Below are 15,712 nucleotides of genomic sequence, written 5' to 3'. Positions count from 1 at the left end.
CTGATACTGAAGATTGAATCCAGGGGTGCTTTACCACCAAGCCACCTCACCAGACTTTTTTATTTTTTATTTAGAGACATGTTCTCACTAAGTTGCTGAGGATCTCACTAAGTTGTGGAGGTTGGCCTTGAATTTGTGATCCTCCTACCTCAGCTTCATACAACACTGGGAACAGAGGCATATGCCCAGTTTTAACCTGTTTCTTTTATTTAAATCATTTCTAAATCTTACTGATTCTTTAGAAACAAAATATTACATGAATAAGCTAATTATATTTTATAAATAGAGAATATAAAATTTTAAATTAGTTTGTACAAAATCTGAATATAGTGTTTAAAATTTGGAAGTAGTACTATAATAAGAAATTATGATATAAAGTGATGACTTAAAAGCTTGTTTCAGAAAGCACCCATCTTGAAGGACCAGAATCCCTAGAAAAAGGGGTATTATGATTAAATGTTAGCTGGGCAAAGTGGCAACTGAAAGGCTGAGGCAGGAGGATTACAAGCCTGAGGTCAGCCTGGCAAGTTAATAGAGTCCCTGTCTCAAAATACGTAAAAATGGCCAGGGATATAACTTAGTGGTACAGTGCCCCTGGATTCAATCCCCAGTACAAAGAGTGGTGTGATTAAATGTTTAGTTGGTGTTCTTTACTACTAGGACCATAGCTTTATGGCCAGTTCCACTTTTTAAAAAGTAAATATTTTATCTTTTCTTTTTAAAAATTATTCAATATTCTTCAGTTTCAAGGTTATCCATCAATATTATAACTATGCAGAGAAGACACTGACAGTGTAGACTGCAATCATATTGTTATCTAAACCTTAGAAGTGACATCAGAATGAAAATACTTTTTTTTCTATCAGTTGCCTTCTTTATATAGAAAAAGAATAAAAAATGATGCAACTGTAAGATCTCACTAGGCTCTGTAATAGTTTGTGTTTATATTTGATAAAAGTTACTTAGCAAATACAAGTATTCTATACATCTTTAGTGACAAAGTACACTTTGAAAACAGACTAACTCCTCTCATAGCTGGCATATCAATTTTGTTCCTTGACATATGTTGGGTGAGAAACAATTTTCACCTATAAAATCATTATCTGGATCATTATTTTGATGTTCATGTGACAAAAATTTTTTAATTTGTTGCTGAGCTTCCTTTAATAAACATTTACTCAGCATCTCTGTATGCCACTCATTGTTTAGCCATCATAAACTTTCTTGAAACTTAAGCAAATTTTGAGGTTTTGGGGTATCTAATTTATTCTATTTACTCTTTTCAACTTTCACTTGTGACATCTAACACTAAAAATGTATCTTCTTAGGGTTCTAGTTAAATAAAATTTACCACATTTATTAAAGAGTAAAGTAGCAATACTATTTCTACACATAGCTGTGATCACAGATATTACAGTAATATAATAAAAAATTTCACTCAACTTACCTACCTAGGGCCTGGTTTAAGGCCCTATATGCTTGAATTTCATACCACTGATGGCCAGGTAAAAGACCTCTCGATTTTGAATGGTGGTCATTATATTGTCGCTTTAGTTCAACCTAATGATTTAAAAATATGTAATAAATGTACTAAACAATGAAAGCTTATTTTCAAAATAATATTAACTTCTAGCATTTTCACTTTTTTTAGGGTAAAGAGATATTTTGTTTTTCAGTATATTTTTTTCATTCATTTAAAACAGTTTTATTCAGCCTTACATCCCTTAAATCCCTCATGCATATACTTGTGATGATATCAGTTTTGAGATAATATACATACAATAAAATTCACACACTGTCGTACGTGAGTAGATGAGTTTTGACAAACATAACTGTAACTACCATGCCATCACAATATAAGTTTTATTGCTGATAAAAGTTTGTTATTATCTCTTTTCAGTTGATTTTCTTCCTCTACTGCTCACCCTGGTAACAAGGGATCTGCTTTGTTTTGCCTTTTCTAGAATTTCACATAAATGTTATACTGTGTGTAATCATTTGCATATTTTTTTTACTTAGCATATCTTTTTTTGGAATTAATCCATGTTAAAATGTATATAACTAGTTCATTCTTTTATATTTATCCGGTCTGATAATTTTCTTTCTTTTTTTTGGGGGGGGCAATGTGGATTGAACCCAGGGCACTTTATCACTGAGCTATGTCCCTGCCCTTTTTATTTTATATTTTGACACAGGGTCTTGCTAAATTGCTGAAGCTGGGCTCAAATCTGTGATCCTCCTGCCCCAGCCTCCCAAATCGCTGGGATTACAGGTGTGCACAATCACACCTGATTAATCTTTGCTTTTTAATAGGGATGTTTAGACCATTTGATATTGTAAATATTATATCAATAGTTACTGGATTTTTTTGTATTATTATTATAATAATGTGGTATTTTCTACTGGAGTATAGCTACATTACTTGGAACCAGTTGATTTACTTTGGCTAGTGAGAATACAAATTATTCGTAGTCCTTTGTAAATTCAAGAAATTGTTCTGCCTCCTCCTCTTGGCCTCTTATGTATGTGCCAATCACTAGTCAAAGAGTCAAGGGGACCTCTTTTCAGAGGAACTTACTTTCTATATAGCTCCATCCTCTCTGGTACTCTGCAAATTCTTGTGGTCACAGCCTCCTTGAACTGTCTCCTCCTCTCAGAGAAACTGCTGAGCTCAGTTTGAGTTTATTCTCCCTGCATTATGTAATGTAACCTGGTAACTAAACTGGAGGTATCATCTTCTATATTTTCTTCCTCTCAGAAATATCGGTTCTATTGTGCATATATCTAACACACTGTTTCATCATAACATTCAGTTTTCTACTTAAGAAGGAAGGTACATCTAGTCTCTGTTACTCCCTTGGTACTGAATTTTTAAAAACTATTGTGTTACAGAAAAATATGCCTATACACAAAGAGAACTGCTTAATGTACCTCCACTATGCAATACTGTCAATATTTTGTTCATCTCGTTTAAAATGTATTCTTGAACGTGTGTGTGTGTATATGTACAGAATAAGGAACACAGGGCATTTTAAAGCATAGGGTGATTTATAACGTGGTAGCATTCAAATCTTTCTCAGTTACAGCTTAGAAGATATTCTTAGTTAGAAAAGTAATTATTAAATGCTGAAATATTTCCTTCTAAAATAAGGGTTTAAGCTCAATCCATATAGCACTATTGGGCAGAAAGGTAGACTTCTGCAGTTTGTGAATGTCTGTGTGCATATTTCTGAGTTCAGAGATCTTTATGATATACGCAGAAAGGTCCTAAGATACCAAAGTACCAAGAACCACTACTTTATAACATTCTCAACAATAAACTCATTCTGCAAATTGAATTGCTAGGTAAGTTGTACTGAACTGAATAAAACAACTCCAGAGTTAATTTTTTAAAAAACTGTATAATATAAAAGCGATTTTTCAGCTAGATGTCAAAACATACCCTATTTTAAACACTGTAATACTGACATGGAACCTGATAAAGAAAATACTGGAAAACAGAAGAGTCTAGAAACAGACCATTCCTTATTCTGTACATATTACAGATAGAATTTTAATTCAGTGAGAAAAAGATAAACTATTAAATATTAGGGACAACCTTTGAAAAAGTCGTCATTTAAACAAACAAACAAACAAAAAGAGTAAAGTTGGATCTCTCTCTTTTGTCATTTATAATAATAAATTCAGGATATACTGAAAAACTATAAAAGTTCCCAAGAAAGTACAGAAAATGATTTTATAATCCTGAAGTAAGAAAGACCATTCCAAATAAGATTGTTAAAAAAAAAAAAAAAAAAAAAAAAAAAATCCACCTGAAACTAAAAATTTCTAAGGTAAACTAAATCCAAAAATAAACCAACCAGGAATAAATACTATGTTACTTTTAATACAAGAATGGCAAATATTTTAAAGGATAACTTCATTTCCATACCAGTTATGATGACATAACTAGGACTAAATTTCCTACCTTACATAACCACCAAAATGGACAAAGTATATGAGGCAACTTTTTAGCAGCAAAGGACAATGGGTAGACAGCACCTCATAAGAGAAGGAACACTCAAGAGGGAAGCATTTCAATCTTCCTGTGGGTATAATTTCCCAATTTCAGTGCAATCAGCTGCATTATAGAACACAGTGGTTTTGCTGAGTTTATTCAATAAGCATTTCAAAGTTTTGAGCATTTGACGTTCCTGCTACTGGTAGGGCAGAGCAAAGAAAAAAAGAGTAGTGTGAACAGTCCCATAGTCCACATGCAGGTCTTCGGAAGTTCCTATTGAAGGTCTGGTAGCATAAAGCACCTAATTAAAGTTGAGAGTAGAAAAGAGATATAAACAGTCAAGGAATGTCTAAAGATATTGGAATTCTGGCCCAGTCAGACTAAAAATATGTTGTTATCACCTGTTAACCCCCAGCCATCTGAGACGTAAAAGGCTAAGTGTCATGTTAGGAATAAGGATCACGATTTAGAGTGAAGCCTATTCTAAACCAACCTCAACAAAGAATAAACCAAACCCTGACAAGATCCACAGGAAAACAATGTTTAAAGATCGGATTTTGAGTTTTTCCCAAATCTCCACTGATAAATATTTCATTAAGTCATGCCCACACAAGTTCAAGATGCTCAGACACTAATTGAACTTCCTACAAAGAACAAAATTAATATTCTTCAGAAGCAGATAACAGAATTCAGAATCTCTGAATGTACCATCCATAAGATCTAGCATGTAATAAAAATTAGTAAGAAAAGTAACCCAAAATAGAGAAGAAATATAAGAGAACAGTTAACAGAAACCAATCAAGAGGGGGATAATAACAAAGACTTTAAAGTATCTGTTACAAAAACATAAAAACATATTGTTTAATCAGGGAACTTTAGGGAATCTCAGCAGAGTGAAAATTATTTTTAAAAGGTTCAAGTGAGAATCTTTCAACAGAAAAATACAGTAGCTGAAATAAAAATTCACCCAACCAATTTAATAAGAATTTTGAAGAAGGAAGAAGAATTAGGATTGAGAGATCAATAGAAACAATAAAACACATCTATAAGAGCAAAGAAACTTCACATACATGAAGGCACATTTCTGGTATAAAAGAATCAATATATAAATGCATTCAGTGATGACCTAAACAAATATAAAATTCAAAGCTGAATTTTAAATTTATAAAAAGCATTAGTGCATTTGACATAATACATAGTGTCTCAAAGTCTCTACTCTTAAATCTTTAAAATTTTATCATCACAAGAGTGAACTATTTTATGTATTTTAAAAGTGTTTATATGGCATAAACAATTCAGACTAACCTATTCATACACACACACGCACACACACAAATAAATTAAATAAACTTTCCCTGTAAAACATTTCTCCTTTAAAAAAGTAAAATGCAAGTTCTGAATGAAAGAGAATAATGTATACTTGCTCCTACATACTGCTGAGTTCTATATCAGTGGATTTAACCAAAGAATGAAAATATTCAGAAAAAAAACTGTGTTGAATGAACATGTACAGATTTTTTCCTTGTTGTAATTCCCTAAACAATACAGTATAACAGCTATTTATGTAGCATTCATACTGTATTAGGTATTATAAATAATATAGAGATGAACTGAAGTATATGAGAGGATATATGTAGATGATATGCAAATATTACCCCATTTCATACAAGGGACTTGAGTATCTGTATATTTTGGTAGTCACAGTGGGTTCTGGAACCAATCCCCTCGCAGATATTGAAAGATGAATGTATTATGATTTTAGTCTTTTCACACTGAGTGAAAATTTTAAGCATCTCTCAAGAATGCTGCAAGGGGTGGGGAGGAGGTGGGGGGAAAGGAAAGAACACAGGATGAGACAAACATCATTACCCTATGTACATGTATGATTATGCAAACGGTGTGACTCTACTTCGTGTGCAACCAGAGAAACAAAAGTTGTACCCCATTTGTGTACAATGAATCAAAATTTTTAAAAAAGAACACTGTAGAGACATTAAAAGCAACATTCAAAGTACAAAAATTGACATAATGTGAAGAAAAAAACTGGAACTGAAAGAAAATTTGAATTCAGTTCAATATTTAGAGTTTTGGCTTGGTACAAGATATCTATGCCAGATTTCAATAATACAAACGGGTTAAAAAAATAGTTTCTGCCTAGCAACAGCTTACCATAAGCGGAAAAGAATATGAACACAAATGACTATCAAATGTGTTAAATGTTAATTTTTATTACAGTGTACAGAAGTAGGAGAGTTGAGAAATGAAGACATGCTATGAATTTGGTGAAAGAGTAATGAGAGCCTGACTCGAAAAGGAGAAGAGGTCCGGATTGTTATACATTGTGGAGCTACAGGACTTACATGACCAAGTAGAACTTATTAAAGAACTAATTAAAGAGAAAAAAGTCAAAAATTTTTTCAATTTTCCAGCTACTGAGAGGAGCCCAATGATCAACCCAGAAAAGACAAGAAGACATATATTTGAGGAAGAAGATAAATTTAGCTTAAAGAAAAAATTTCTGAACTATGAGCTAAAATTGACAACGAAAGTAAAAACAGGGGAGCTGCAGTTGTAGCTCAGTAATAGGGTGCTTGCCTAGCATGCATGAGGCACCGGTTTCAATCCTCAGTACCACGTAAAAATAAATAAGTAAAATAAAGGTATAAAAAAATAACATTAGAAAAAAGATTAAAAAAATTAAAACAGTCAAAATGGGAAAAGCTGGAAGTCAAAGATCTTAGTAATGATAAGAACATTTATTGAGCTTTTATACAGTTTCATGCATAGTGCAATATTAACAAGTGTTACTTCATTTAATCCTCACAACAGTCTTACAAAATAGATGCTACTACTTCACTTTAAAGAAAATTAAGGTGAAAAACATTAAGGTAGGGCTGGGGTTGTAGGTCAGTGGTAAAGCACTTGCCTAGCACGTGTAAGGCACTGGGTTAGATCATCAGTACCACATTAAATCAATCAATCAATCAATCAATCAATCAAGGTATTGTGTCCATCTATAACTTAAAAGAAAAAAAAAACTGAATGAGTGAAGAAATCTAAATTAAGTAAATTAAGTAAAAATGCTTGGTGCACACCTGTGGTGCACACCCAACCACTGACAGGAGACTGAGACAGGAGGGTCGCATGTTTGAGATCAGCCTCAGCAACTTAGTGAGGCTGTAAGCAACTTAGCAAGACCTTGTCTCAAATTTTTAAAATAAATAAATAAATAAATAAATAAATAAATAAATAAATAAATAATGTAGCTCAGTGATTAAGGGCCTCTGGATCCAATTCCTTATACTAAATAAAAAAAAAAGTAAGTAAGTAAAAAAATAGTTCTAGAATTTAAGGACAGTAATTTATTCACCTATAAAAAACTGCTAGTATTGAAAGTTCACAGATATTTACTATGATTCTTAGCAACTAGCTAATCTAATATGAAAAGGCAGGAGCGGCTTGGACTCCCTTCAGCTAGTCAACTTTAAAAGATATCTTCTTCTATGTAGTATTCTTAGGCAAGTATATAGTAGTATATTCTTGTAGTACTAGCCTAATTAAAGGTATGAAAGTAGAGTAATATTCTTGGAAACATTTTGGACTTTCAAAATTAATTACTAGAGTTTACACTCTAAGAAGTTGTAAAACTATGCAAGAAAAAGCAGTCTTTTCAGTATAGGTTGAACATTCATAATCTGAAAATCTGAAATTGAAAATGTTCCAAAACCTGAAATTGCCTGGGCATAAATATCACTTGTGATGGGTCACTTTTTAGCAATCCAAAAAGACTTTTAAAATACTGCCAATGTTTTACCTCGGGGAATTAATTTAGGTGAAAAACAAAAAAAACAATAAACAACAACAACAAAACAAACTTGAAATGAACCATATATAAAGGTTAACTTTATTTTTTAAATAAAATCTTCTTTCAATTAATAAATAATTCATTAATAAATTATCTTTGGGTAATCATACTTATTTAGAATAAAAGATAAAACTAATGGCTTAGAAAAGATAGGAAGGCAATACATTTCATTTTAATAACATCAGAATCTATTTCATATTGTACATTTAGTGATTATCAGGCATGAAAATCAATGCTCAATTTAAAATGACATACAGCATATGTGAAAAAGCCAGTTTCTCCTGCCAGCAAATAGCCTAAATGTTAAGTAAACCAAAGGCTGGAAGGGATTAGTTGAAATGTCAAAAGACAACCTTTTACTTTTACCTGCTCATCCTTATAAACACATTCTTATCCCTCAGGCATGCTTTCCAAACAAATAGTTTCAATATGAAGCAGCATAAGGCCCAAGGCAAGCTCTGCCATCTTGTAACTGTCAAAGAGATTACTCTTTGATCTATTTGGGAGGTCAGTGCCCACATTCACATTAGCTATATAGTCTAACAACATTATACCTGTTGACCAATGCTTCTTTAATGCCTAATGAGACAGACATTTCATATTATGGAAGTTAACTGTGAATGTTTTTTCTAAGTTTTGACAAAAAGTAAACACCATAAATTGAGCTCAAGTGTGGTTTGGAAAGATGATCTTTTAGACCATTTAACATTACTTCTCAAATACATTTTACAAGCCTTTCCCAAAATAGTAAGCTATACTTAATTGTACTCTCTGGAAGGAGTTTAAATCACTTGCTCCCCAACCCTAATAAATTAGTATACGTGTAAATTAGGAGGGATGTGAGAACAGAAGGGAGGAGAAGGCAAGTTATTTTATCGAAGGTTGCAAATTGAAGGGCCACAGTTGTGTTTTGTGTGGACCTTACTACAGCTTCAAAGAATGAGCATTATTTGCCAACACCTAAAAATTTGTCTGTTTTACCAGTGTCTTCAATGAGCTCACTCATTTAAATAATCTATTTAACTCATGTAGCCACTGGAGTTTGCAAACGACCAGTTTGGACACTGTATGAATTTACAAAAATTTTTGATAACTGGATTTCAAAGTTCATACAAAACAAAAAGCACCCTTAATTTACTAGTTTTGAGACAACTAAAAACATAGCTGGATCAAAATTTAACTTAAGTAGCAAATCCAAAATAGTAAAGACATTAGCAATCAAGTCTGTCTGAGGGGGTATTTAGAGAATTTTGTAAAGATTTCCAATAGACAGACAGTATTTGAGTAGAAATTATATGATTTTGTATTCTGATTTTTACCATTATAATATACTTGAGATCAAATTCCAAGTTCCTTAAATTCTCCACGTCTTAATTTTATTAGAAACAGTACAAGTAGCATAGTACTTATAGCAGTAATAGACAACATAATCAAAAATATTATATTCCATATGTCAACAACAAATTTAGGTCACAGTTTTGAACAGTAGATCTTTTTTTTTAACTTTCAGTCAAACCTAACTGTGTTGGTCTTAAATAGCTCTGTGCAAGAGTAGCCTTTTAGGAGTTTTATAAGTAGCTTCTGAAGAAATAAATGGTGTGACAGATATGAACTGAAACTATAAATGCATCTCTTCACTTTACCTCTGCCTCACATGAAAAATGGTGGATTTTATCCCATTTCAGATAAATATGTACTGTGATTTCAGTAATAAATACTTTCCTGAAAGCAATCTACTTAGATGAATATAGTTTTTTCTTTCATGTAAGCTTGAAGACAAAAGTTCAAGTGTCCAAATAAAATAAAGAACAAATAACCAGCTAAGCTCATTAATTAAAAATATTAAGAAAACTTAACTTCAGAAAAATAAACACATTTGTCTAGCAAACACTCAAGAAGAATAGTTTTAACTCTAGCCAAGGTACAGAGCCTAAACCTAAACATTTATAGCTAACCAAATCTGGAAGACAGAGACTGTGCATTAGAGACATTTACTACTCCGTATCACTACAGTGTAAACACTTTTATCATTGTATCACAATATAAATTCCAAGTTAAAATTCTAAATTCAGCATCAGATCTCATATGTGAAATAATTTAGCTAGATAAAAGGAATATAGCTGGTTTTATTTCATCTGGCATATTTTCAAGATTTCTAAGACAGTGAGTTAACCAAATATAGTACATATTTTTTTCTAAATGAAGGGGAAAAAGGTTTCTGCCCAGAATTAAGAAGACAGGATCACTTTTAAAATAAAAACAAATTATACTAGAAATAGTTTTCAATTGGTACTCACTTTCTGTTACATTAGGACTTAACCAAAATAATATACCAAGAAAGAAGAATCAAGACATAACAACAACAATATGGCTTATTTCATGCGTGCTTTAAGACTGCTTTGGTTAAGATACTTATTTAACAAATAAGATTAGTGAAGTTAAGCTTTGTGTCATACATTGTCAGTGTTGGGAAAAAATATCTGAAAATTTCAAATTTAAGAAATAGGGTTGGGAGTGTGGCTCAGGAGTACAGGGCTACTCCAGCATGCACAAGGCCCTGGTTCATTTCCTACCACACACAGAAAGAAAGGGAAGGAGGGAGGGAAAGAGAACAGAAAAAAAAAAAAAAAAATTATATATATATATATATATATATATATATATATATATATATATATATATATATGTTTAAGTCAGTTATCTTCTGGTCTCCACATATTCAACCTCACTGGTTAAAATAAGTTGGCTTGTGGCTACTGTCCAGAATAGTTTATTGAGTAAAATTTAAACACTCCTGAGTAAATGCTTCAACAATAATGACATAAAAACATCTCAGGATGGAGCATTAGATTTTAATTTTCTATTGTTATAAAACCAACTGTCAATATAAAATCATGGGACAAAAACAGAAATTAATATTTCTTTCTAAAAAGAACAGTTAATACTTTGAGACATACAAGAAATTTAAAATACGCTTATTCTCCAAAGGGCTAACTTTAATTGTTTTAAAAAGAGCAATAGGCTTTGTGGCAATTTAGTTAGGCCATCCGTGTTAAAATATTGCTCAGATAAACCTGCAAATGCTTAAATTATCATCTCTAGAAAATGCCAACATTCATGCCATGGTCTATTTTGAAGAAAGGATGTAGACTGGCAAAGGCACATGGTTTAAAGTCAAGGCTTTGATACTCAGCAGCTGTTTGACCTTGGGTAGGCCACAGCACTGATAGATAGCTTGCTTTCTGAGTTTCTTCCATAAAAAGAGGGAAATAATTCCTGCCAACCTTAACTCATAGAGGTGGCTGAATAATGATAATGAGCATGACACAGTACAAAGCATCATACATTAGGGGAAAGCAGGCTAGAAAGTCATTACTTATCTCATATTTCTGAAACCCAGTGCAGGGTTTTGTGGATTTTACATTCTGATGTAATATACTGTTTTATGAATATGGAAAAAAGTCATAGGACTATGTAGGCTATATGTTCCTTATCTTATGCTATTCACCCCAAATCAGGGTTTTTACGACGTATGAGAATGAGAGCATGATTAGTCCTGCATTAGTTTAAATATTGTTTCATTCAAATATCTTAATTCCTGGGTTTAACACCCCAGCAATAAAAAAGGGGGGGGGGAGCACCGTAAGGTTTAAAAAAATGGGCCCATATTAAGAGGCTTTGTTAAGGGGAATTAGTAGTGCAGCATTCAGTAAGAGCCAGAGACCTACAGCTACACCTATTCCCACATCTATACAGCTCTGGAAGAAGGCAAGGTCTCTTATGGAAGAGTATTGTGGATGCCAGATGATGTAATAATAAGCATGATGGCCCTGGGGGACGAAAATAAAGGTTTGGTGGCAATGGCTGATGTAGAAAGGAGAAGTTATTTCCAATGACAGTGGGTTTAGGCTCAGATTTTGCAAGATTAAACATTTTAAAACACCAGCAAGAGAAAGTATGTACATTAGAAAAAAGATTAAATGAGTATTAGAAAATACTGAGATCACACCTAAAACTCAGTCAAAACTCAGTTTATTACCTCCACAGTCCAATTAGAGATTTCTACTTTTCTACCATTTATCTGTAAGATCTGATTTAAAAATTATACTAGTACTTTCTACATTTAAAATATTATTTCCAGGAATATAAAATTCAGAGCTTCTCAAATATGCATATAGGAGTGTGAGAATAAGGCATATGGAATCAGCACTTTAAAAGCTAATGCTTTAGCTTAGAAAGTAATCAGGACTTCTGGTTTCAGGAAGTTAAAAAAAAAATTGCCTCTTCCCTTACTTCTCAAAAACTGCCCTCCATTAAAAGATAAGAGAAACAATCTTCAACTTCAATTAAACTCAGAAACATCTAACTCCAATCCCCAATATATGAAAAGCAGATGGACAAATGGTAAATGTGCAGAAAGGAGAAAGTTTAAACTGATGTACCTACACAACTATTCTGGGAAATAAGCCAGTTTGGCCTGCTGAAGTCCAGAAAGTCTCAGGAAATGGAAGTATAAGGAACTAACTCAGGAAACTGTTAGAAGATGTGTATCACAAAGATCAAAGAGTAGGCTGGATATAGTGGTGTTCGAATATAATCTCAGCTACTTGGGAGGCTGAGACAGGAATATTGGAACTTTGAGGCTCGGGTGGGCAACACAGGAGGACCTTATCTTTTATAAGAAAAATAAGAAGGCTATAGGTATAGAACAGAGGAAAGAACATGCTTGATACCCTGGGTTCATTCCCAAGCACTGAAAAAAAGAAAAAACAAACAAACAAAAAAAAAAAAAAAAAAAAAAATGAAAAAAAGTAAACAAGACATGGGGAAAATTCAATATCCAGGAAATGGGTGATCTAACGCAGAAAATGTATGCAAATAAAATTCCTAGGATGATAGCAATGTAAAAAAAATTCAGAATATCAACACTTAGATGGGCTTAAAGAGCAAATTAGTCCTGACTGAAATGGCAGATCAGAGGCTTAAGAAGTGATGACTACAGAGAGAGAAAATGACATATTCTTTGACAGGTCTAATAAAAAAATTGTAGTGAGATCTATTTGAAGGAGACAGATTTAGATGAAGATGAAAGATCTAAAAAAAGAAGAAAGGTGGGTGGAGGAGTGTATTACTAACAGTTCAAGACAAGAAGGAAATTGTTTGACTACAGTTAATAGTATTTTCATAATCATGGCAATGTTAATATTGATAAGACAATTTTTAAATTATGACATAACTATATTCAGATGATATAAAGGAAAAGTAGAGTGAGCTGAAATCCTTATTTGAAATAGGAAGTTATTATGTCTAAAACCAATTAAAATAAAAATAAAATATGAAGGTAAATACAGCTAAAAGTGAAAACCACCCCTCTCAGAAGCAGGGGCTGGGAATGGGGTGGAAGCCAAGGTATTGTTATTTTAAGAAGTCATCTACTGTATCAGTATATATTAGACTCTCAGTAAAAGCTTTAGTGGATTTTTTTCAACTTGATAAAAAATAATTTTAAAATAAATGCATATAGTTCATTTTAATTCATGACATATTTGTATGTCTTACTGTATAAAGCAGTCATGCTCGACTGAGAGAAATTTGCCTACCAGAAGGTATTTGCAATGTCTAAAGAGATATTTTTGACTAAATGAAGAGATATTTTTGACTAAAAATGGCAGGCAAGGACGAGGGGCCTGTTTCTACTGGCAGCTAGTAGATAAAGGCCAGAGATACCTCTAAATGTCCTACAATGCACAGGACAGACCTCACAGCAGAGAATTATCCTGTCCAAAGTGACAACAGTGCCAAACTTAAAATACTCTGATGTAAAGTAATTTTAAGCCACAAGTCTGATAAATTTGATGCAACAGGAAAAGACACTATGAGCTGTTTGTTTTCAGCTTACTAGTCTCCCTGGCACATTGGTGTTATCTGCCCTACAGTTAGAAAGCATAAACTGAATTCATTCTCAAAGTTTCAAACTTTCGATATTATAAACGCTGAACAGCGATGACTACTACAGCACAGTTTATCTGAGACCTTAAAACTCTATTGTTGGAAAAACAAGTGACACAATGCATCCAAAGACCATCCACATGTTTGCACCCTGTCAGCTTTGAGGGTACCTAGAAGAGAAAACTGATGAAAATCTACAACCAAAATTCTGCTCTGAAGAAAAAGAATTCTTTTTAGAGAAAACAAAAATCAAAAAACATTCCATAGCTTCCTTTGAGGTACTGCTGCTGCTTTGGTAGTGTTTGTTCGTTTTTCAGAAGGGATGGGAATTAAGCATTTTGTTGTCTCATTTTTCACTGCCCAGGGAGATATATAAGTTGTCAACCTAGACAGCTTACTTATATTCACTTCAAGATATACTTAGTAATACTTTTAACCAAGTTTTTTTAAAGCTATTAAAAATGTTCTAAGGAGGGAAAAAAGCGTAAGTAATGGAAGCTGAACTTATTCTAGAGTTTTAGAAGTGACAAGGTTTTTCTCCCATAGTTTTGATTTTGTATAAGTATTTCCAACAACTCTAACAGCAAGTTGCTGGACTCCTAAATGTTAAACAGTTTAGTATTACAGTCCTTTAAGTTTATATACATAGCATTTCCCTTGGGTAACCATGTGTTATTATTGGGGCTAGATCCAGGTGGGTTTCTGTATCAGATGCTACACTATAACCAGAACTCCACTCCACTCTGACCTCAGGCTCTGTTCCTGGATCTGGTTTCCCATAGTTCAGAATAAACTCCCAAATCCTGAAAATGGCATAAAGAGCTCTAAAAGTGATTTGGCTCCTAAATACCTCTCCTGGTCTGTATTCACATGCCAGTCTCCAACTCACTTTCTAACTCAGCTTCTTTCAATTCCTGGAAACTGCTATCCTCTTTCACACATTAGGGCCTTAGCATGTGCTGTTCTCTCTATTGAGAATACTATTTATCCTTTCTGTTCACCTACATAACTCCCAGCCTTCTTTCCTGTGTCAGCTTAAATATCACTTCCTCAGGAAGCCTTTCTTGACCCATAAAGACCTGTTATAACATTCTCATGGTTCCTGTGACTTTTCTTATAGCCTTCATCACAACTGTGATTGTTTATTACATTAATGTGAACATTCCTTGCTAGACTGTAAGTTCTATGAGACAAGGGGCTACAATCTGTGTAGTATATCACTGTGTTACCAGAGTCGACAATAGTACTTTGTACTTCTAGCCAGGTATTTATAAAAAAAAAAAAAAAGTCGGCTTCATTATTCTGAGTAGTCTTAGAAGCTAGATAGTTTTTGTTGTAATCTGGTCTCTAATGAACCCATTCCATTTTATCAAATGTTTGTATGTTTATGAGTAGTTTTTCTTTTCCTTTTTTTTGCAGTGCTGGGGATTGAACCCAGGGCCTTGTGCTTACAAGACAAGCACTCTACCAACTGAGCTATATCCCCAGCCCAGTTTGTATGTTTAAATTTCAGTGTAGGTAAGATTCATAGCTCACCTTTCTCGTCCCTCCATCCCTTTTAGGCAAGTCAAGAGAAATAAATTGATGTCTGCAGAGGAGGTGAAAGGTGGTGATCAACTTCATTTTTCCTAAGCATCTGAGCAACTAGTTTCTATTCCACCAAGACAATGTTATATGTTAAATTACAGACATCACTGTATAGAGATAGCATGTTGTTCATTTTTACATCTCCTGCATTTAGTACAAATTAGGCTCAGTAAATGTTTGTTAAATGAATTAATAAATACTGAAACACTTAATCATTAAAATAATTATGATAGAAAAGTAATTCTAAAGGAGTAAATGAATCTACTCTAAAAGGGTAGATGAATCTACTCAAAAAGTGAAATTGTGTTTGA

At 33.1% G+C, this 15,712-nt stretch overlaps 1 protein-coding gene across 1 annotated transcript in view; it reads right to left on the bottom strand.

Annotated features, from left to right (window-relative positions):
- The window catches only part of BRIP1 (BRCA1 interacting DNA helicase 1), a 182,801-nt gene that overhangs the window by 25,499 nt on the left and 141,590 nt on the right, over positions 1-15,712 (bottom strand). Inside the window, 1 exon segment of the mRNA XM_079131358.1 lies at positions 1,448-1,560. Within this exon segment, the coding sequence (XP_078987484.1) occupies positions 1,448-1,560 (113 nt within the window).

This window comes from Sciurus vulgaris (assembly GCF_902686455.1).
Source record: "Sciurus vulgaris genome assembly, chromosome: 3".
NCBI lineage: Eukaryota > Metazoa > Chordata > Mammalia > Rodentia > Sciuridae > Sciurus > Sciurus vulgaris.
Note: the sequence above shows the minus strand (reverse complement) of the source record. Positions and strands in the feature narration are given on the sequence as shown.